At 34.3% G+C, this 24,211-nt stretch overlaps 2 protein-coding genes across 6 annotated transcripts in view; one reads left to right on the plus strand and one right to left on the minus strand.

Annotated features, from left to right (window-relative positions):
- Positions 1 to 828: 828 nt before the first annotated feature.
- The window catches only part of LOC123548882 (isoaspartyl peptidase/L-asparaginase-like), a 48,099-nt gene continuing 24,716 nt past the window's right edge, over positions 829 to 24,211 (plus strand). For 2 of the 3 annotated variants that reach the window (XM_045336505.2, XM_053545905.1), the window contains exon 1: positions 829 to 982. The gene's annotated coding sequence lies outside the window, so the exon portion shown is untranslated. Of the gene's footprint in view, positions 983 to 23,666; positions 23,746 to 24,211 lie in introns of all 3 variants that reach the window. The other variant, XM_045336507.2, reaches the window with a different exon arrangement.
- Positions 5,148 to 24,211, minus strand: part of LOC123548877 (asparagine--tRNA ligase, cytoplasmic-like) — a 36,062-nt gene continuing 16,998 nt past the window's right edge. The window contains exons 1-15 of one of the 3 annotated variants that reach the window (XM_045336495.2): positions 23,037 to 23,114; positions 18,169 to 18,248; positions 16,923 to 16,988; positions 16,359 to 16,454; positions 15,425 to 15,511; positions 14,970 to 15,119; positions 14,347 to 14,433; positions 13,979 to 14,122; positions 13,035 to 13,190; positions 12,347 to 12,468; positions 11,088 to 11,223; positions 10,730 to 10,843; positions 7,469 to 7,600; positions 6,635 to 6,766; positions 5,148 to 5,623 (exon numbers count right to left, since the gene is read on the minus strand). In XM_045336495.2, the coding sequence (XP_045192430.2) occupies positions 5,492 to 5,623; positions 6,635 to 6,766; positions 7,469 to 7,600; positions 10,730 to 10,843; positions 11,088 to 11,223; positions 12,347 to 12,468; positions 13,035 to 13,190; positions 13,979 to 14,122; positions 14,347 to 14,433; positions 14,970 to 15,119; positions 15,425 to 15,511; positions 16,359 to 16,454; positions 16,923 to 16,988; positions 18,169 to 18,248; positions 23,037 to 23,046 (1,644 nt within the window). In that variant the 5' untranslated portion in view covers positions 23,047 to 23,114 and the 3' untranslated portion in view covers positions 5,148 to 5,491. Of the gene's footprint in view, positions 5,624 to 6,634; positions 6,767 to 7,468; positions 7,601 to 10,729; positions 10,844 to 11,087; positions 11,224 to 12,346; positions 12,469 to 13,034; positions 13,191 to 13,978; positions 14,123 to 14,346; positions 14,434 to 14,969; positions 15,120 to 15,424; positions 15,512 to 16,358; positions 16,455 to 16,922; positions 16,989 to 18,168; positions 18,249 to 23,036; positions 23,115 to 24,211 lie in introns of those variants that run through there. The other 2 variants (XM_045336496.2, XM_045336497.2) reach the window with 2 other exon arrangements.

Below are 24,211 nucleotides of genomic sequence, written 5' to 3' on the forward strand. Positions count from 1 at the left end.
TGTTTGCAGTTCGTTACATAAACATATACTATACCTGACTTTTTCAAAACTGAAATAAACTATTTCAAACAAGATCACAAACACTGCTATGCTTTACTAAAGGGAGAAACCCTTAAGCTTTCTATATCTTTTCGCTCTGATCAGTTTTAAAGGTGTATCTTTTGAATTGTGTAATGTTAAATTGTATACACTTATCGTCTGTTTTTGATATATTTTTCATAATTGTTAATTAGCTTGAATGAAATAGATTAGCATGAAAAGGTGATGTTCCTTTACGGGCCTCCGCAGCCGAGTAGCTTCGAATCACTTGCCACTCATCGTTCTTGGTTCGAATCCCGCTCGAGGTATAGAGTTATTTTACTAGGGGGGCTACTTAGCTGCTTGCGAAGGCTTAGGTTCCATCAAGGTAATTTTACCTAGAGGGACACTTGGTGTCTCCCTCTACCATTTCAGAATTGGAAAATTGCCATGTAACGTAGATTGTATTTGCATAAATCAAAGCCCGGTCCTTTCTTACGTGACAACATGCATATGCTTTCGAGAATTTATTACATAATAACCACAAAGGACAAGTGTTAGTGCGTCGTTTCCTTTACAATTTACGATAAGACACGTTTTCCCACGCGAAGTGATATATTTTAATCCGCGTGTAATTCTACAGCTTTAGGACTAGACCCACAGAGAGAGTAGAAACTACACGGTGAATGTCAGCTTCCCAGCATGCAGTCAATAAGAAGCAATAAACCTCATCTGACAGTGCTGATAAGCTTTTACCAGATTTTCCTTGTAACATGTATTATGGATATAAAATGCACCGTGTACACTGAAAGCATATGAGTCATTATTTGCAACTGCATTTTAAAGTGACAATAGTCTACATCAGCTTAGAATAAAAATAAATTCCATACTTTCTACTTGTATGATTTTAAATGTGTGTGCAATACAATAGGATTTCAGTAGGGTATTACCTGTAAAATATATAGTAAGTGAAAGCATCAACACGGTAAAGATTAATTTCTAAGATTTGTAGTTTTATATAATTGTAGTTCTGCATTCAAAATATTGATTCTGTGAATTATTCTAAAGTTAGTACGTCGATTTGATAGCTGACTTATTTTCATAGCCTTTGAATAAGGGTATTCTTACCTGCCGCTGTTACTGTTTTCATCAATGGTTTTTAATGGGGGGTACATATTGTTCAAGAAACTGAGCCATTTACATCAAAACAGGTGCAGTCAGATGTACATATTGAATTTTGCAGTCTAAGTATTTGAGGTACAATTGATGTATTGATCTTTAAAGTCCTGTCCACAGAACACTGCTCCCTGTAGAAAATTTCAAATGACATGTTATGTTGCATTGGTAGAAGGCAAATATTTAGAGAACATGTACGGTTTTTATTATTTTATTTCATTGCTGTGTCAAATAATTAAATTCAATGGTAAAAAGTAATTAAAACCTATGACAAAAACTGGGTCCTGCCATAACATACAAAGCACAAAAGAATTATTTATGGAAGTTGGTACAAAATTGTAAGATAATATTGAAAATATCCATTTTAATCATTTTGACTGCTAGTACGCCTGTTTGTCTGTCCATTCGTCAAATGAGGTACATTTTGTAGATACTGCTATGACTTTAAATGAGCCGTGCCATGAGAAAACCAACATAGTGCGTTTGCGACCTGCATGCATTGTTACATAATCTGGCTTACCATTTGTATTTCTTAACTCGTGTGATCTTGTGAATGAACTGATTTGTGAATTTCTAATGCTTTGTGCCATGTGTTTTGTGTCTTGCATATTAGCAGCATATATCATAATTATTTTGCATGTGTTTTTGACATTACGCACAAAATCATGTACTGTTTAGGTATCATGTCATTTGGAATTCTGTTTATTTCTAAAAGGTGATTAAGATATGTGATACGTTTTACATATGTCAAACTGTTTATTCTAGTAGTATGCTAGTCTGTTTTTAGCTGTGAAGGTGTTTTTAGCTGTGAAGGTCTTAACACTGCTAGTCTTTAATACTTATAATTACCATTTGCTATCTTATGCTTGTATTGTATTTTACAGAAACGCAAATATCGATACTTTTTCAAAAACGCATAAGGATTTTGTAATAACATATTTTCCGTGTGCATTTGTATTTTCCTTAGTACTTATAAACAAAAGCGCTTTTAATAATTGTATTAGCGGTGTACCACACCATAATATATATCAAAATACGACAAAATGGCAACAACCATTTCTTAAAATCAAATAAACATTTCGTAACTAAGGTTATTAAAAATGTAAATATATATGGAATCTTTAGGCAAGAACATATGTAAATGTAGATATATAACGATTAAAGGGATCTGTTGCCAAAATTTCATATTTGAAAAATGAATAGTTACATCACTGGATCTATGTAAACACGAAATAAAACATGTTTGTGTGTATAAACAGTATCGTGTGTTAGGTCAAAAATGACACACACCTGATAAATGTATAAAGAGACAGGTTGAATTTGTTTTGATTTTTTTTTTTAACAAATAGCTGTTTGCAAATATTACATATACACAGCGCGAAAATGTGAACCATATCAGAGACCTTACATGCGAGAATGCGGTATGTTAATATATTTCAAGAAAACAGTGTCAACCAACCCGAGTCTGCCGTTATTTGGTTTAGTTGCATTTTTGCTGACAAAGTATCTTCTTACAAAAAATAGTAATTATTACATAAGCAGTCTTTTTATAAGTGCTATTTGGCGGCTGTAGAAAGTCTCCCCGTACTTGGACACAAACTTTTTATGTAATCTTGTCAATCAATTTTACTCCAGTGAAATTCCGTCTAAGCCGGTGCCGAGCGTAAGGAGTGTGCTGCACATTCGATTAACCTCATGAACACACTCAAGAAAATTGAATCTGTTATCATTTTGTTTAATCAAGTTCTATGCTTTCAAAGGATCTTCTTACAACTTTTATTGACTATCACAGCAGACTTGAAGTGTAAAGCTGTAAAAAGTCTCCCCGTGCTTGGACTTAGTGTTGTTATATTTTCTGGTCCTATTTTATCATAGAGCGCATTCAATTTTGCTATGATAGAGCTCCTTTCAAGTCAGTGTTAATGGGCCTGAGGGGTGGTGCACATTCAACTGCCTCATTTGACAGACTCAGTCAAACCGAGTGTGCTATTGTTTTGTTTGTTGGCTTTCTATTCTTCCAAAGGATCTACTTACAAATTTCTATTATAAAACAGATACATAAAATATCTCAGTGAGGATTATTGTTCAATAAATTTCCTTTTTTATCTTTCTGGTCCTGTATTAAATGGAAAATTGAAAGACACACATATACATATGTCTTATGAATTTACTCAGCTTAGCAAAAAGGCCATGTTATATCATTTTGGACAAGTCACATCAATAAATATTTGTAAAATGACTTTTGTATATCAATTGATATCTTTTTTCAGAATGCTGAGAAAGTATTTATTTCTGTTATATTGTTATCTTTTTGGACAAAGAAAAATTAGATGAAATGTCAAATATTTACGGCTGTTATAAGTTTAACAATATGTTGAAGAAAAACGAAATACTGTGACGACCCTCTGTGGCAAGAGGTTACGCGGGAGTTAAATATTAGTAAGAATAGCTAACCACCTAAATCTAACGCGGTTCTGTTTGAGGAAAGACAGAACGACGGACTTCTTGGACTTGAGGACACAAACTCGACTGACTATTTTATTGTAGCTAGATAACACAACACAAGTATAGTTTGCAATCACAATATGTATTATTTCATTTCATTTATTTTCATTCAGCATTCATTTCAACATTCATTTCAGAACGTGTAAACATTCATAAATAGAATTCTAATATTTGATAAATATAAGGAGTATTCTTACTGGCCGGGCCGCGGGGGCCGGTCTGTCACTGTATGCACCTAGGGACGCGTTACTTCCCTAACATTAGTCTATGATCAAGTACTTGTATAACACTGATAAACTACGAGCCTCACAATATCCAAAAGGAACCTCGAAAGGTGACAAAAAGGAACCTCGAAAGGGGACAGGGCCGAGATGGACAATGACCGCTGACTAAGTTTGTACCTTTTATGTATAAAATACCTTTATCGCCTCGCAGGCCTTTATCGTATTAATATACCTTTAATGTACAAACTAATTACTCCTTTATAAGCACTCTGGCTTTTTTTATGAGTAACCCTTCGGTTAAACGGGAAATTCAAGTTTAATAGTAAACGCACTTGAGGGCTTTTATTATAACGGAAACGGTAATATTAATATATATACAGTGACAGACCGTAAATAATACAAGGAAATTCTACCTGACGAAAAGAGCGGCTGCTATGGTCAAGGGGATGTCCAGAAGTGACTTACTGAGCTAATTTAAATATTTAGGACCAAATGAGCCAAAGTTCGGTGCCTACGAGCTAATTTGATTGGTCAAATTATGCTTAGAACGTTTTGGCTCACTATTGCTCGTTTGATTGGCTGAGGGTTGCCGGGTTACGCCAATATGGCAGCCTCCATGACCGGATACAAAATGGCGGACAAGGAGCGAACATTCTAGGAAATTCGGCACTTATTTGTAAATATTAAGTAAACTACTGGGAGCCATGAATAGTTATTTGGCTGACATATAAAGATGAATGAGCATTATCGATTACATGTGGTTTTTCCAGGATATCTGCAAGGAGAAAGAAATAGGGGAAAACTTTCATGGTAAATTTTTGGACTTAAAAGTTTATGGGCTCAGACAGGGCCGTTTCAATACCTACCATAAAAATTCTGAAAATAGGCGAGAACCTAATACATTACAGACAGCTAGGTACAAACAAGGAGAATATAAGATATCTTTTGTTGCTACAAAGCAGATCATGTTTTGTTTGTAAGTGTTATTTTTTCATATAATGGAATAATAATTTTCGGCGGAGCAAACAGTTCTTTTTTTTTTTTAAGTTCCTAGGCTATCCTGACTGCCATTTGAACCAGATTATTACTTGTTAACACTGAAACAAAGGCCATATTTTGTATTTACTTCAACATTTAGGCACTATTATATATCTACTTTTCCTCCAGCCAATGTCCTGACTTTGTAATCGTCTTCCCATAATTTGCTTTAGTTTGGTGTCTAAATTTCATTTGAAAATGATAAAACATACATTTATTAGCTAAAATTGCAAATCAAAAGAAACATGCAACACTTTTATAATTTGTTCAACAAACGTTAAAGCTATGCAGAATGTTTTAATCTAGAAAACGCTCAAAAGTTCCAGCATGCACCAGTTTTACATATAGCCGTATTAGCCTTGCTCAATATATTCAACCCTTCGGCCTCCTTTAATATTGAAAGACGCACTTTGCCTCTAGACAGATTACCGGTTAATGAAACAAGAACAGAAAAAGTCAAATTGTTCAACGGAAATATAAAAGTAAATTACAGAGCACTTTGCTAATCTGTTTATGTTTTTTCTGTCATTTTATGGTTTACACCTTTCAACAAATCTCGGATACAGACACACTTCACGAATGTGGTATCTGTTGAGGATCCAGCACAGAAATCTCTCAAGGCCAAGACCATACCCACCATGCGGACATGTTCCAAATTTTCTCTGTAAATATATAACATAGAAATATTATTTTCCTCTCAGAAGCCATTAAAATGTACAGATGATATCAAAATTAAAGTAATGTATACTAATTTCCAATCTAAAAAGTGCTCTTAAAATTACAGATGTCTTCTTTACTTCTTTATTTGGAATATGAAACAAGCGCTCTCGAACTCCTGAATATAATACAGTAAACAAGTGCTATAAAATATAGAAATATATACGTTTTGAACGATAACGAAACGAATGTTTTATCGAGACTTTAAAATACTACAGAAATATACAATTTATATAAGATATAAACGAAATGCTTTTTATATGCATTATATACGGTATAGAACAAAGCGCTCTTAACTACAGAAATCTATACCTTATCAACAATAAAAAACGAAGTGTTAACGTTACAGAAAAATATATCTTGTAAACAATTTAGAAAGATGTGCTCTTACTAACGTCTTCGAGCTAGAGATTTTGTATATTTTGTAAACAATAGCCGTAATATACATTTTGTTACAACTACAAAAATGTAAATACCCTTTACCCTGCTTTTATTTGGGGTCTTAACATGATAGACATGTGCATCTTACAGGCAATAAAGAATCAAGTGCTCTTACTGAAATCAGTCAGTGAAGTGATCGAATACATTGTTATAAATGTAGCATATGTAAGAAGACTCGGGGAGTCATGGACCTAAGAGTTATCAAAACTATTCAAACGGTATAATACTTTTAAATCTTATATTTTGTTATTTTTTAACATTATTTCGGATTGTAAAATGACCTAAATAGCTGAATTTAGTCTGGTTCCCTATCCAATGGCATCTGATCGGCCCAGAGCCGGATCTTGAAATGGTGCTGCATCCTGAGACGGGTCTCCAAACTTGGAATTTTAATTTCGACCAGTCTCAAAACTCCACCATCTGATTCGTTTTTCAGAACTTAGTCCTGATACTTATCAATGGCAAGGCTACTTTTTGAGACTGAGCTTTGAAGTTAGTTTTGAACCAAATCTCACCTGATCAGTGTACCAGTAGTAGTTTGTAGGGTCAATGCCCTCCCGACTGAATCCCTCCATCAGTTCATCATACTGCCATACTCTCATTGACGCACCAATAATTTCTCCAACATTTGGAAGCAAGAGGTCCACCTACAAAACATCTATATGCTATTGTCTTTGTTATTTTATACTTACTTATTTAGAATTGAATGTGAAAACGATATCACGTAACTGTTACAATACGTTGGTTCGAACTAGTAAAATCTTGTTTTACCGTTCCCCTATTGATAATGCTACTGTTTACTTATTTTTCTGATTATACACTATATTAGCCGAATGAAGGATTTACAAATATTTTCCAGTATAACCTTTCGCTGGATCTAAAGTTGCAGGTAATTATTAAATCGTGTGTTTATGACTATATCTGACACTTCTTGAAGTATGAACCTACTGAATGTCTTTTGAGCGACACTTCTTGAAGTATAAACTTACTGTTTGTCTTTTGAGCACATGGTCTCTGTCGATCGTACTTTTGAAAACCTGGCTCTAAGATTATAAAACTGAAGTTTGGATACCTTTCTAAGAATGCAACATTGTCATAGGTCAATTTCCAGTCAGACACTGTAATTTTCAGACTGGTCTACAACCTCAGTTTTATAACCTCAAACCCTATATTAGACAAAATTGAGACATCGCAAACAAGTCCTGGCCCCGTTTTCACTGATATTTTGAAAGAAGAACCTTTTAGAGTCAATGTTTATAAAAAAATGATTGAAATTAAAATTTATAAATATAAAATTTTCACTTGAGATTCTGAGCTGAGGAAACATGCCGGCGAAAACACGTGATTACCGATTCGGTTAGTCTCTTGTCATCCTTGCATCTTTGCATATAGAATGATTTTATTTCTGCAGGGAACTTGCACAGAAATATTGGCTCACCGATGGCGTCCGTCATCTTTCTTTCAGGAGCTTCTGGAATGTCCTAAAATTGAAATCAATATTGATTTCTAAAAATCGTTAAATAATTTCTGGACCTGTATCATTACCAAGATATCAGCATATAGAGGCAACAATTTAACCTTACATTTACAATTAGTGTAAAATTAGCACTGATAAAAAAGCTTTAGCTTTGCACGAACAAAGATCCTTCAATTACAAAACGATTCGCAAAATTTCAGGGATATTCGAGTACATAGATTATAAGATGAATAAAGGTAACCTTAATATTTGGCATTTTAGACTGTGTCTTCGAAGACATTGTTCGGTTCAGAATAAACTACAATGTTGCAGCCCAAAGGGCAACAATCTCGAGCCCATTATTTGTTGATACACAGCCTGAATGACTCAAACATTTCAGCCAATTAAATCAAGTTTCGTTTCAATATCTTATCCCAAACTAATGTTATTTAACAGAAACAATCATTCACACACAAAAAAAAAATAATTCCAAGTCCACAAAAAATCTTAAAGGCAAAGAAAATCTCCTATATAAGTGACCCCCCTCCCTCCTCCCCAAAAGCCAGACATTTTAATCCCCAGTAAACAGGATCCTGTCTGGTCCAGTCTGATAAGTGTCCATAAAACCCCTGTAGACTTGACATGTAGTCGATGTCAGAGGATCATAAATTTTAATGATATGTAAAGATAATTGGTTATTTCCAGTGTTTTGCATTTCATTGATTGAAATGCAGCCTTTTCCAGAAAATACCAGTCATTTTTTCATGTTTTATGAAATGAGTGAAATAAAAGGTTTTTGACTTACACAAATTTTTTGTTGATAATATACTAATTGTAATTGCTCAGTCATGTTGAGTAATATATCCTGACCAATTAAATTGTAACTCTTACATCATGGCAATTCTCACCCTTTTAGAAAACTCTCACTTTATTTAATGAAAAATAAAATACTCATTTAAAATTCAATAAGAGAAAGGACAAGTATTTTCTATTCAATTATTATGATCTTTCTATCTAAGTAACAAAATAAAACCAGAAAATTGAATATTAATAAGAAATAAAGAAGTGTTCAGTTGCACATTTAATAGATAAAAAATAAATATGGACATCTAAAACAAAAACCAGCAAAAACAGATACCAATGTTCAAAAACCATCAAAAACAGATACGATTGTTCAAAATACACATGATTTATTTATACATAAATTATTCATTAAATGTGTTTTCTTTATATACAAATGAGCAAAAATGAGATATAAATGTTACTGATATTGTTGTATCTTATCACTTTGTTTAGTCCTAATTTAGTAAGGCTTTCTAAACTTATTATAAAGCTGAGAACTAGTTTGCTAATTATACAAAGGTGAAAAATATCAGTTGCAATCTATGTACTGCACAGTAGCTATACAGTAGCTTATTATGATAAACAGAAGCAAGTCTATCAATCGTCCAGTCTTCTATATTGGCTCTTTCCACCAATACGCAGACCACAAGCCACATACCTTGCATACCAAAATCAGTGTCTTTAACCAGGTACAGATATGTATTAAATTACCTAAAAAGAGGGCCAAGATGGCCCTAGGTCGCTCACCAGTGAAACACCATAACAGTGTAAACATGTTTGACCTAGTGATTTCATGGAAACAAATATTCTGACCAATTTTCATTAAGATTGGACCAAAAATGTGGTCTCTTAAGTGTATTGGTGTAATGATGACCAATTTTCAACCTTGGCCTTGATTTCATCAAGGTAATCATTCTGACCAAATTTCATGAAGATCAATTGAAACATACAGCCTCTATCGCATACTCAAGGTTTTTCTTTGATTTGACCTAGTGACTTAGTTTTTGACCCCAGATGACCCAGTTCAACTTTGGCCTAGATTGTGTAAAGGTAATCATTCTGACCAAATTTCATGAAGATCAGTTGAAAAATACAGCCTCTATCGCATACACAAGCTAAATGTTGACAGACGACAGACGACAGACAGACGACGGACGCCGGACATCGAGCGATCACAAAAACTCACGTGAGCTAAAACTTTGAGGTACCATCCATATTGTACCAAAAAAAAAGTGGTTTCGGTATAATGAAAAAGTTACAAAATAAGCTTTTACAGTAAAACAAAGGGAAGTAAATCAACAAAAAAAATATAAATCCAGAGAAAGGGATCTGCCAAATGAAAAATAAATTGAATAATGCATGTGAAAGATCTGGCCTAAGATCTTATATGACCTTTGACCCCTAAGTGTGACCTTGACCTTTGAGATAGGGACCTGTATGGCACGCGAATTGCACAATAAATCCCAAAAATCTGGTTTTCAATTGAGAACCTGGGGATTGCGCACGACACTCCGTCTTATGGAGGTGGACATTTATGCCAAATAAAAAAAATGCTCTAAACTTATCAAAGTTATGGCCCGGACAAGCTTTTAAATAACCTATTACCCCTAATTGTGACCTTGAACTTTGAGATAGAAGCCTGTAGGTTGCGCATGACACTCCGTCTCCTTGTAGTTAACATTCATGCCAAATTCAAAAAAGATTCGTTAATGCATGTCAAAGTTATGGTCCGGACAAGATCCGACATGACCTTTGACCTCCAAGTGTGACCTTGACCTTGCTCCATGCATGTCAAAGTTATGTTAAAGACAAACAAATCCGGACGGACGCGCTAACGCACTTACGCACATACACCGAACAGATATTTGGACGACTATGTCTTCGCTTCCACAAGCGGGCTCGACCAAAAAAATACATTTTTTAAAAATAAAATACTTTTATCAGAGCAAATCGCAATTTAAATATTGAAATTATTGTTCTTAGAGAGGTGAAGATTTCATACTTGTATTGCTACATATACGTGCAGGAACTCATTTATTTGAATAAGCGTCTGATAGGTCAACCCTTTGGTGTACATGATTCAAATGTAGATGCTAAAAACCGATATATCAAATCTGTTTATTTATTATTGGGAGTATAATGTATATCTATTTTTTCTGCCCACCCCACATCCCACGATTTTCTAATGGTCCATCCATCACATGTAGCGGACAACTTGATTAAACGGTCCGAGTAAATTCTCAGCAGATACTTATAACTTCACGCTCACGTCTCGAAATCTTAACCTCTCAATTAATATTTCCTAATTTACATCGCCAAATTCGTAAAATGAGCCATCATCTTTCTTTATGTCATTTTCTTTCAAATATTTCAAAGCGGCAGTGTACTCCATTCTTCTGAAAGGTCTCTTTGGAGGCTTGAAATCCTAGAAATAAGAAATAAACGAGGTTTACGGAAAACTCTTCTAAGAATTGTCGAATTCCTTAAAGTCAATAACGAACTTGTTTAGGTAGTTACGTCTTTTAAAGAACCTTCGACGTAAATTTAAGAGCAAAAAGAGACAAGCATTTTATTCAAATATAGGTATACACTCTTTGAAGGACGTATCGACATTTAATATTGTATTACTGAATAGGTCTTGTACAAGATTAGGATAAAATAGCACTTACTGGGTTGAGTTCCTTTACAATGTAGCCCAGCGGGCATTTCAATATTCTGTCGACAACATCACAGACCAGATCTTCAAGTCTGTCCAGCAGGCCATTAAACGATATGAACGGACATTCTGCTTCAATATGGGTGTATCTGTAATATATACCATTTGGATGTTTCTCTATCTGATATGTTATATTTCTCATTTTCATCATCAATGATAAACTTCATATTCATGTCTCTAAATTTTGAGGAAGCATATTTTGTTTAACCTGGTCGTCCGTTCATCCGTCCGTATATCCGTTACAAAATTGTGATTGCCACAATTGTTTGTCCCTTTCAGCCAGGTCCCGTCAATGTGAAGGTCATACGGGGAGATCAAAGGTTTAAAATTTAATGTTTTTCGTTCACTCCAAATCTTCTTTTTACCCCTTGAAGGCTCATCCAATAACTTGGCACGAACGCTTGTCATGAAGAAACTACATACAGAATGTAACTTTCAATCAGGTCGGTTCAAGGTCAATGTCGTACAGAGGTAAATTTTCTTATCCACGATATATCTTTTTACCTCTTAAAGGATTTTCAAAGAAACTTTGCAATTTGTCTGCAATTATGAGACTATTATTATGCAGAACACAACTATTAGCCATGTTGGTTCAATGTCAAGATGTATTTTTATGTCTTCACCATATATTTTTAATCCCTGAAAAGGACTTTTAATAAATAAAGGCAGATGTTAACCATTATGGGACAACGCATAAAACGCAATTTTCAGTCATGGTGGTTCAGTGTCAATTCTGTATGGTGGGATCAAAGATAAAAAAAAGAAATAATTACTGTCGGTTCAATATCTTATTTTTAAATATCTTTGCACAAATTTATTCTAAACGTAATACGGTTCAATGTTAAGGCTGATATCAATTCCATGTATTTCTTTGTTCGCCTAATATCTTTTTACCCCTTGAAGGATTTTCAAATAACTTAACAAAACGTTTGCTATAATGAGAATATACAGTAGATCCTAAAATAGAAGTGATAACAAATTGATACATGGTACGATCAACTTGAAAGTAGTGAAACATCTGTGAATAGTCAGTTGCTATGAAAATGAAAAAAAAAACTTGGGGTTCAAACAGGAGTCTAGCTAGCCTACGTCAATACGAGTACACTTTCAATTCAAAATAAGCGAGACAGTGTAAATAACGCTTTTCACATTCTATGTATGCTGACTGTATATTTGTGTAAGCATTTCTTGGCAAACTAATTTCAAACATACTCAGCCAAATGTCTCCGAGTCCTTGATTGTTCCGCTCTAAATGAACTTGCTATACAGAAAACATCGCCCATTGCGGGTATCGCTGTCTCCAAATATAACTGTGAAGACTGAGTCAAATAAGCCTGAAAGATTTTGTGTCGTTTTTAAAAGGTACGCTTATGAGCGTATATATAGATATCACGTTTGAAAAACCGGTTTTAGTTATAATACATGCTATGTCTTTCAAAGTTGAAAAATGCTGAACATTGTGACGTCAAGCTGAACTGGTATTTAAAACTAAATTTCAAGATAATGACATTCAGTTCTTGAAAAATACAAAAACTAACGAATCATAAACTTAATGGCATATCTTTGATAAGAATGGTTAAGAAACCGAACTGCGACTCTCTTGAATCTTTCCGCTTGTGGTTCTAAACCCAGCTATGGATGTAGAATCATTCATATGAGGGAACTGTAGCTAGCTTGCGGAAGATTGGCGGTTCTACTCGGGTATCTCGCCCTTGTCTAAAACAATGTTAAGAGCACCTAGGGTCTTCCTCCACCGTTACATCTGTAAAGCCGAAATATCACCCTTAATTGTGTCGGTGTGATTTAAAATCCAACATAAAGGGGGAAAAGACCAAAACAATTTAAAACAAAAAAAAAACAACCAAAAACAAGAAAAAACAAAGAGAAAAAAACATCTCACCTCCTCATTGAAAAAGTTGAGTTTAAAGAGAGTGGAACCACCTTCCACTTGTGTCTGTACAAGTGTAGGAGCAGTCACCTCGTAGTATCCACGGCTGAAATAATGCTCACGGAAGCAATGCATAACAGCAGATCTCATCTTCAGTACTTTCGATGTCTAAAAGTAATTGTAAAATTAGTTTATATCGGAAATGGTAAATAGACAAGGGAAATGTTTACCTATTGCTTGCATAAACTATCGTATTCGAAAGTCTTAAAATAGTTATTTTATACGTGTGTATATCATTATTGTAACTTTATGCTGCTTTTCACAACTTAAGAACTTTCAAGACAGAAAAAAAACAATTCACTGAATGCCTTTATACATCCTGTGCGTTTATAGTACATTTGATTTTTGTTTGTTCGATTTTATTACATAATTCATTTCAGTATTAAAGTCAATATACTTCAGGCTTCTGTGAAATATTTCAACATTAAATGTACTGAATGTAGGGATTCTACCTCTATTTCAAATGAACATTTTGATTAAAATACCATAATTATATTTGAAGCTTTACGTGTTCTAATCATGATTATGTATATTGTTCAATAACCACGTACGTGCTCTATCTCAATCTGTGTATAGATTCAAAAGAGCATCAAAGTGTTTTCTGTTCTAATCATATTTATGTCTATTGTCCTATAGAATTAAAGGCTTTATCTACAAAATTGTTGTCCAATAGATCTACATGAGACACCTCATTAAAAAAGGATCTAGATTTCTTTTCTAATCATAATTACCATGAACAAATGCAACTCTTAATTAAGTTGGTTTAAATAATCATCGAGGAAAAATATGAAATATTTGAAGTCCTTATAATTATCAATAGAGAGAACATCCCCTTGTGCCTTTTCAGATTTGAAATGAGCATTTAGATCAAAATATTTTTTTCCGAAGCTTTATACGTTTTCTCCTCTTATCATCATATGCCTATTGTCTAGCTGAACATCTACATGTGCCTCTTCATTCAGTAAGTTGTCAGCCCCTCCTGCAGGCGATGCCCCAATCAGCTCCCAGTAATTAACTGTCATTTCATGGTCCCCTGGTGCCTGAAATATGTGTAACAGCTATGATTCCTTGTACCCAAATAGCAAGTATTCGAATGTGTATTATTGCTATCAAGCTTTATACCAAAGACCTATACAGCATAAAACTGTGATTTTTATATTAAACTTTCTTCAAAATAAATACAGAATGGTTTGTATTTCGAATAAACTTATAAACTACGATTAGAACGCTTGCAAAAAATCATCAAAATTAATAAAGTGCCTACTGTCTTTCCTTCTGGTAGTGTCTTGATAACACCATAAACACAAACAGCAGCTTCTGTGGCTAGAGTCAATGCATCGTATGTCTGACACTGAAATGAAGGCCATCAGGTACTTTTAAACATAAGGCTTATTTTGAATATTAAAAACCAATTAACTGTGTTTATTCTTATGTGTTTTACTTCCCACTTCCATATCAATATCGATGTTTTCTGTTCTTTTTCTTTGGTATTTTAAATTTAATTTTCTTTGTATTTCGAATAAGAGAAAACTGTCGTCTGAATCGATCTAAAGTAACTACTGGCGGTTTACAGCTTTCAAAATATATGAATACTGCCAACGTCAATATATTTAAACGAAACTGACACTGATCGAATATCACATGCAGCTTTTTAGAACTTTTGTTTCTTCAACAGCATTTCAGTCATGTAACGGCGGGCAGTTAACCTAACCAGTGTTCCTGAATTCTGTACCAGTACAAACCTGTTCTCCGCAAGTAACTGCCAACTTCCCCACATGAGTTATCAGAGTAGGAGGACGAATGATTTCAGACACAATGTATTGTATCAATTCGTCACGGAGAACATACGCCCTGCCCGGCGAATGATCTTGTCTATTAGATACATACCAGTAAGTCTGTGAGAACGCATTGTAAAACACCTGTACCATCTCTAAGCACAACAAACATGAGGTTCTTCCCTTGTCTTCTGAGCCTGTGAACCCAACCGTAGATCTTTACGCGAACATCCCTGTTGCTGGCGGAATCGCGTAATTTAATCTGCCAAACCAATGCATGTTTTAATAGCTGTACAGTAAGTTTGTACATTAGCAATGGTTTAATGTATTTATGACATCCGTATTCCTAGCAATTTAGTACAAATGAGAAATATCAATAAACTGACTTATCTTCAACATAATTTCGCTAAAGTTCTACAATTTTAAAATATATCCAGAAAAGCAATATACACTTTTGTTAGAGGTTTATATACCTTTGAACGTCTACGGGAACAAAGAATAGTAGAATAAGTAACAAGAACGGGTAAACTGACATAGTGTACTGGAATAGTTCTTAGTGACACTTACTAACTTAGCAGCTGGAAGACTAGCATCTTCAGAAATGATAATTTTCTTTGCCTCCTCGAGATTCTTTTCTCTGCGCTGGGCATCAACCTGTATTGGACATATATATTATATTTTAAAGTCAGTACGTTGGGATCATGTAAGTCCATTCAACGTTATTTTATGTTATTTTATCGCAAAGTTCCATTTAATCCACTTCTATGGCGTTATCTGTGTTGCGCATGTTATTGAATCAACTAAACCGATATTTTTTTATTATCTTTCTTGGTTGTGTTATGTGCTTCAGAAGGATCTTCTTACAAATATAATTGACCTTTGAAACAGAAGCCCTTAATTGTTGTGTGGCGGCTGTAAAAGCAGCCCAGTGTTGATTATATTTGAGCCGTGCCATAAGAAAACCAACATAGTGGGTGTGCGACCAGTCTGGTCAGGATCCATGCTGTTCGCTTTTAAAGCCTACTGCAATTAGAGAAACCATTAGCGAACAGCATGGATCCTGACCAGACTGCGCGGATGCGCAGGCTGGTCTGGATCCATGCTGATCGCAAACCCACTATGTTGATTTTCTCATGGCACGACTCATTTCCTGTCCATGGGGCCCATTCGATGTTATTTTAATAGAGTTTCGTTAAAGACGGTGCTAGGGGTAGCTACCTCTCATGTCTCGATCCAATTGAGTCTAATACCACTGTGCTTGATTGTGGTCAATGTTTCGAAAGGAACTTCTTGTGGATTTGTAATACATTTGCACGAATACTTAAAGTTAAAATTTCCGTTTTAGAATGGATTTACAATTAAAAACTGTTTGATAAAGTAAAGAAACACTGAAGTGATGTTTTTATTTTAAAAGACGTGATTGAAGAGTCCAGTAGATGCATGTTTAGACCTGACTGTGATTATAACTAGATCGTTTATTTAGTTAACATATTAGTTTTACATCTTTTTCTTCGCTGTCAGTAGGTTTACTAAGCTCCCTCTGCCAGATTTTCTGCCACTTCTTGATCTGCGACTTGGCTGCTACTTCATACTTCTGCTTATGATAAAAATGATTCTTCAGTTAGAAAGTTGTGAAAATTTAAGAAAATTCAAATTATAAACTAATCTAAAACTATACACTCATTCTGTTCAATAAAAGTAGCAGATAAACACGAGTGTGTATTTTTATGAAATTGTAATATGATCATTACTAACTACTAGGCAATACCAAATGGGTAGGATTAAAATTAAGGTTTGCAATGTATTCATACCATGGTTTTCATCTACTATGATCTATGTTGTTGATGTTTGCAATGATGCGTCTGAACTTCTCGATACTTTAGTTAAATTCGTATTAAATAATTTCAATACAGTTGTTATAACAGCACAAGGCTTACTGAATTACCCACAGGCCCGCCTGGAGCCACTGTTGTGACCCTAGCAGGGTTTAACCCGGGCCCTGGTAGCTAATCGGTGACAAAAAGTATATGTGATGTTGAATTGTTACCACTCTGAAACTACTTACAGTTCCCTCTTCCTTTCCATCCACATAGATAGTTGGAAATGGTTCTGTTCCAGCATGTCTCATCGCCTATAATTAACATAACTTGTACTAAATAACAGAGATACAACTTACAGTACAAATACAAGATTTTCATTACAACATGTAAAACGTGGAAGATATGAGTTTTTTAATGTTATAATATGCACTGAAAATAAGAAGAGATGTACATTTTTAGAACTACTTTGTAATTTTCACGGGAAATGAGAAGCAAAAGAGTCTTTAAATGGTTTTATTCTAGTTTGGCTTTCGCAACGCACGCATATGTGTAGTACAGCGGAGCCATCTTAACCAAATCTGATCAAACAAGGATGATATAGGTCAAGTTTGGTGAACTTAAATTTATAAAAAAAAGTCATGTAAGGTCCAAATTTGATGAAAATCATTGAAGTTGCTTTAAGAGAGTTTTTTCTATATTTTAACTTTAGATGAGCCCTTTAACGCGCCCGCTTAGCTCAATAGGGATAGCGCAGATCTACGGACGGCGTGGGGGTGGGCATTGTGTCTGAAATCATTCGTTCTCCACCGCTGAGATTCATGTGGGTACTTATGGAGAACAGGTTTGTACAGGTTCAGAAACCAGGAACACTGGTTAGATTAACTGCCCGCCATTATATAACTGAAATACTGTTAAACCCAAAACAAAACTAAAAAGAAGACCCTAAGCACAAACAAAAGGCATCATCAGCGCAAACAAATGGCATCATCAGAACAAATCTGAAAAGGACCTTGCAAAGATGTGTTTGACCTAATAAGGTAAAATACATGAGTAAAAGTCGTTCAAATTTTTTTTCAAGTTTTGTAATGGCGGTTCCTACGTGCAGTCAAAAATAACGTGTTTGAACAAACTTCAGACAGATACATACACGGTTATTGTTTTAAACTTGAGAGAATTTCATGTCAAATTGCTACCGATCAAGTCTGTGTAATTCTTACTAGTAATTTCTGAGGAGGTTTGTAAAATAGGGGACTATGTACATTCTATCTTGAAGATATAAACTTCGATGAAATATTTACCTTAGGTTAAGTCTTTTTTATATACACACTCTAATGAAGAAATATTTATTTGAATACAGTCTGTTTCAAAATATTTTTGTCCGAAGTGCAGTTAACTTGAGGAAATATCTACCTGAATCACAGACTATCTGATGTATTATTTAGCTAAAATATGTCTACCTGAAAATTACCGCGTACCGTAAGAATTATTTACCTGAAGCACCGTTTTAAAAGGCCTGGCTGCACTTCCTTCACCGGTCTCGTCTGAGCCAACGCTTTCCGATGTGTAAATTTCTACAGTAATAGTTTATGAAAATACATGCTACTAATATTGAACTAAATTGTATTCTTCAAAAACAAGAGAAAATAAAATAATAGATAAAGATACCGTAAAATCGCCATATACAACATCTTCATTTTCCTGTCAGTAAGGAATTAATGAAAGGGAAAGGAATGCCTGACAATAAGTTAATTGTGTATGAAAGATATCCTCAAGCCTTTCATAGCGCTGATAAAAATAAAATCGAACCACTATTGAAAAAGATATGGCAGTTTGAAATTTAGAAAATGGCTGATCATGGGGGCAGCCATTTTAGTGCCTTTATGCCGTCACTTATACACTGCTGAATTCTTAATTTAGCAAATAACCTTTTAAATAGATTACACGTGTACTTTCATAATTATGTTTCTTGAGTGTTAGATGTAACGCATGGTAATTTCTTTCATTATAGCTGGAGAAAGTAGAGAAATTATTTTACAGAAATAAGTAAATACAGTTAAAATATGTATCTAGAATTTTAACAAATCCGCCATTTTGTTATTGTTTTTTGTTGCTACGGAAACTAAATAGCCGACATTTTGATCAATATTTAAATGCTCATAACTCTCATTTTTAAGCCTATTTTGAAAATTCTTTCACGTCTGTCTTCGAATTATTTAAGAAATCCTAGCAGATGGAATTAACAAGAACAACATTACTTTTCCCTTTAATATTACCTGCTATATGTAGTTGCAAAATATAACTTTATTTCTACATTAAATATCTAAGTATCAGTTTTCATGTCTATATATCTAGTAACGAAACACATTTTAATTCCTATAAGAAATAGATATAATCATTGTAAAACAATAATATAACATATAATTCATTATAATACGTAGTCCAGACCTTTCTAAAGCATATCCATACATCTATATACATTGAACAGTCCGAATCGTCTGTCCCGGACCCGTGAACCGGATTGTCCATGTTGAACATTTATTATATACGTAGTGACAAGAGATCACAGAGTGATCTTGGCGCCCACCAATGTGCCATTTTTGAGTGTTCCAAATTTCAAGACTTACTGACTAGCTCAAGGTCAAATTTCATTTCCGTACACAACACTGTGCATGTGGTCCAAATTCGAAAGCTGTAGCTTGAGAAATGTGAAGTAGGTTACTAGATCAATTTCAAGGACAAAGTTCTTTGTACACAAAACTATGCATGTGCATCAAGTTTGAAGGTTGTAGTTTGAGAAATTTGAAAGTAGGTCACTAGGTCAATCTTAAGGTCAAAGTTTATTTCGGTACACAAAACTATGCGAGTAGTTCAAATTTGAAGGCTGTAGCTTGAGAAATGTGAAAGTAGGTCACTAGGTCAAAATCAAGGTCAAATTACACTTCAGAACACAAATCTATGCATGTGGTCCAAATTTAAAGCCTGTACCTTCAAAAATGTGAAAGTAGGTCACTATGTAAATGTCAAGGTCAAAGTTAGTTTCGGTACACAAAACTATGCATGTGGTCTAAATTTGAAGCCTGTAGCTACAGAAATGTGAAAGTAGGTCACTAGGTCAATCTTAAGGTTAAAGTTCATTTCAGTACACAAAACTATGCAAGAGGTCCAAATTTGAAGGCTGTAACTCGAGAAATGTGAAAGTAGGTCACTAGGTAAAACACAGAACTATGCATGTGGTCCACATTTGAAGCCTGTACCTTCAAAAATGTGAAAGTAGGTCACTAGGTCAATGTAAAGGTCAAAGTTTGTTTCGGTACACAAAACTATGCATGTGGTCCAAATTTGAAGGCTGTAGCTTGAGAAATGTGAAAGTAGGTCACTAGGTCAAAATCAAGGTCAAATTTCATTTCGGAACACGAAACTATGCATGTGGTCCAAATTGGAAGCCTGTACCTTCAAAAATGTGAAAGTAGGTCACTAGGTCAATGTCAAGGTCAAAGTTTTTTTCAGTGCACGAAACTATGCATGTGGTCCAAATTTGAAGGTTGTAGCTACAGAAATGTGAAAGTAGATCATTAGGTCAAAATCAAGGTCAAATTTCGCTTTGGAACACGAAACTATGCATGTGGTCCAAATTGGAAGCCTGTACCTTCAAAAATGTGAAAGTAGGTCACTAGGTCAATGTCAAGGTCAAAGTTTTTTTCAGTGCACGAAACTATGCATGTGGTCCAAATTTGAAGGCTGTAGCTACAGAAATGTGAAAGTAGATCATTAGGTCAAAATCAAGGTCAACTCATGTCAAGGTTCATCTTGCCACTCAAAACTATACATGTGGTTCAAATTTGAATGTTGTGGGTTATTGACAAGAAGATTTTAAAAGCTTTTCCCTATATAAGTCTATATAAAGCATGTGACCCCCAGGGCGTGGCCATATTTGACCCTAGGGGCGTAATTTGAACAAACTTGGTAGAGAACCACTAGATGATGCTACATTACAAATGCCAAAGCCCTAGGCTTTGTGGTTTGGACAAGAAGATTTTCAAAGTTTTTCCCTATATAAGTCTATGTAAACCATGTGATCCCCGGGGCGGGGCCATATTTGACTCTTCGGGGATAATTTTAACAATCTTAGTAGAAGACCACTAGATGATGTCACATACAAAATATCAAAGCCCTAGACCCTGTGGTTTTGAACAAGAGTTTTTTCAAATTTTTTCCCTATATAAGTCTATATAAACCATGTGACCCCCGGGGCGGGCCATATTAGACCCCAGGGAAATAATTTGAATCACCTTGGTAGAGGACCACTAGATGATGCTTCATACCAAATATCAAAGCTCTAGGCTCTGTGGTTTTGGACAAGAAGATTTTCAAAGTTTTTCCCTATATAAATCTATGTAAATTATAGAAATAAACAAAGGGCCATAACTCACTAAAAAATTGTTGAACTAGTCTGATTTTCAGGGGGACACAACTAGGGTACCAATATATCATTCTGACAAAGTTTGGTCAAAATCCCCCTTGTAGTTTCTGAGGAGATGCGATAACGAGAAATTGTTAACGGACGGAAGGACGACAGACCACGGACGCAGAGTGATTTGAATAGCCCACCATCTGATGATGGTGGGCTAATAAAATAAAGAAACAACATCAACCAAATGCCTTTTAAACATACTGGATCCGAAAAGGATACAAGAACATAAAAGTGAAATTATAGTGTAAGAGAAAATATATGTTCAAACATTTTTCTCCCACACCTATCAGACGCGCTTTTCTTTTTATATAACTTTCAAAACATACCACATGTTGCTCTTCTAGTAGAATATGCGATAACAAATCAGAAGAGTGCTATTTTTAGATAACTAATTGCAATGACCGAAACAGATGCTTGATATCTGTTATCAATTAACAAGACCTCATGGGTTTTTTTTTATCGATGTTTCTTTAACATTTATATATCGAACTGTATGGGCAGAATATACGCCATTATTGTTTTGATTTATGCTACACTTGAGGCTACAACACACTAAATAACTGTTCTTTATTCTTTATTAAATTGACAATTTTATTTTCAATGGCTGCAACACACATCAGAACCCATTTAAATGCCTGTAACTTATATTTTTCTTGAAGAATATTGTCAGTGCTGGATAAAAATCAAAAGAAAAGTGCGGGTCATGTTTGATGCAAGAAAATATTTTCAGTCATACACACAAACTGTAACATCAGTTAAAGAACGAGTTCTCAAAATTTGTTGGTGGCGTATGATCTAAGTATCCATGACAAATTATGTCATGTTATTATTTCATTATGGAAATGCTACCTACATGTCAAGCATAATTATATCTGGCATGTGATTTCAGCAAAAAAATGCAAAGAAAATAAGGAAAATAGCTATACAGAGCAAAAACAACTGAGGACTATTTGAATTCGCCATTATGCGACTAACATTTTTTCGCGCCATTTTCCCATTTAGTGTTTGTATGCCTTGAAAGGGTTTTTTGTAAAAGCCGAAAGCGTTAGGGTTTGTAATTAAACTTTTGACTCTGTTTAAAGATATATTTTCTCATACTCCATAATTTTATTTTAGCACAGAGCTTATTGTGCATGATAGATATTTATTGTGTTAATTTATCACATTTTACGGTACTAGTCTGTGCATTTTCAAAACGAGTTCGCAGAATTCAGTAAATGATATTATAAAAAATCAAGAAACGATTTTACAAAATGGATTTAGAATATCACAAAATGAAATATTAGACAATTCTAATATCCTTTTTTCGATTTAATGATATCCTAAATTCGTTTCAGGATATCTGTAAATACTATAATAATGATACATCAACAAATAATTTAAGGATATCTAAAACATTTTTTATTTTATGATACCATAAATTCGATTTATAGATATCAATAATCAATATAGTAAATAATGAACAAATAGTGAAACGGCACCCCATGCTTTTCAGACTAATTTTCTCAGGTTGTTATTATTGTATCAACGTTTTAATTCAATTACACGTTTACTAAATCAACACTTTCTGTTTAAGTCTGAAGAATATTTTTTCAGAAATATGTCTATATATAATAAATGATTGGTCCATCACTTTTCAATTATCAAAATGAAAAGATAAACTGTTAGTTTTGTCTAGAAGAATCGTACTAATTTTCCGAAAAGCTCCTTCCACTAACAAGTAAAAAATATTATAAATATCATAAATTATAAATATGATAAGCTACGTAGCAAGTCAGGTAAAAGCAGAGTTGAAATACTTTAAATATAAAAATATGTTTAAGAAGTAAAGACAAATTGAAAAAATATGTAAATTTAAATCTTTAAAAACATAATATTGAAAAATTACCTGAAGACATCCTTTAGAGTCCACAGCGAATGATGAAATAAACCGTTACTTGTTTACAAGGAAGTTAAATGCTATATGCACATAAAAACAAGGCGCTTAATAACCGAGGTAAAGGTAAACTTATTTCCAGCGAATTAAAAGGACGTTAGTCTGCCAAGTGTAGGAAGAAGTATGTTTGAGTGTTTGGTCGAAGTCGCCCCTCTCCCCCTAAATGCAAAACGTTGGTTGGGGTAGCGTTACAGGTTTAACGGCAATAACAGTTTGGAAGTACAATTAAACCATGCAGAGATTTTGCATGCCTCAAAGGAATCTCCGAAATACCATAGGTATTACTGTTTTGACCAGACTTAGAAGAAAATAGAAACAGAAAAAATAGAAAAATGGCGTTTACACCATGTGTGTTTGTTTTTTTAACAACAACAATTCTGAACTCAACTCTGACTGGCTAAAAATAAGATGGAGTTTCATTCCATTCAAGTTTATGAAAGCTTTTTTGATCAAAATTTTCTTTGATGATTGAAACCGTCAAAATTATTCAAATACTTGTTAGACAAATAAAAACTTTGTTAATGACAACGAGCCGTAATATTCCATTCTTGGAATCTGCGTATTTTCATGTCTCTTCTTCAGATTTGATTCAATGACACGTGTAGAAGGTGACCTTTCTTGCAGCTGGCAGAGAATACACAACCTAAATGTGTTATTACAGGTAAACGCCGCCCCACCTCTCTCTCACACACGCTCTCTCTCTCTCTCTCTCTCTCTCTCTCTCTCTCACTCTCTCTCTCAGTGCACATGAACCGGCATAACTAAGTTTTGTATATTTTTCAAATGGTCTTCCGTTTTACGTGTCCCAAAAGTACTGAGAAGATTTCAGTGAAAATTGAATTATTGATAGATACCAAAGCAAGGGAGTCTTGAAAGTATTGAAGACATTTCAAACTTGACATATGGATAGATGCATATGACAGGGTTTGAAAAGTATAAGAAACATAACAGTTTTTTTATATTTTCAAGTTATTTTACGTTTTTTACTAAGTTTTCTTTTTCCAGAGCATAACCCCAGAAGTACTTAATACATTTAACTTGAATTTAAAATATAGGTTCTTCGGATGATCTTGTTTACGCAATGTCTTTTCAAATTCAATAGGCTATTAAATACAAATATTTGCTAA

Source organism: Mercenaria mercenaria, chromosome 6 (assembly GCF_021730395.1).
Source record: "Mercenaria mercenaria strain notata chromosome 6, MADL_Memer_1, whole genome shotgun sequence".
NCBI lineage: Eukaryota > Metazoa > Mollusca > Bivalvia > Venerida > Veneridae > Mercenaria > Mercenaria mercenaria.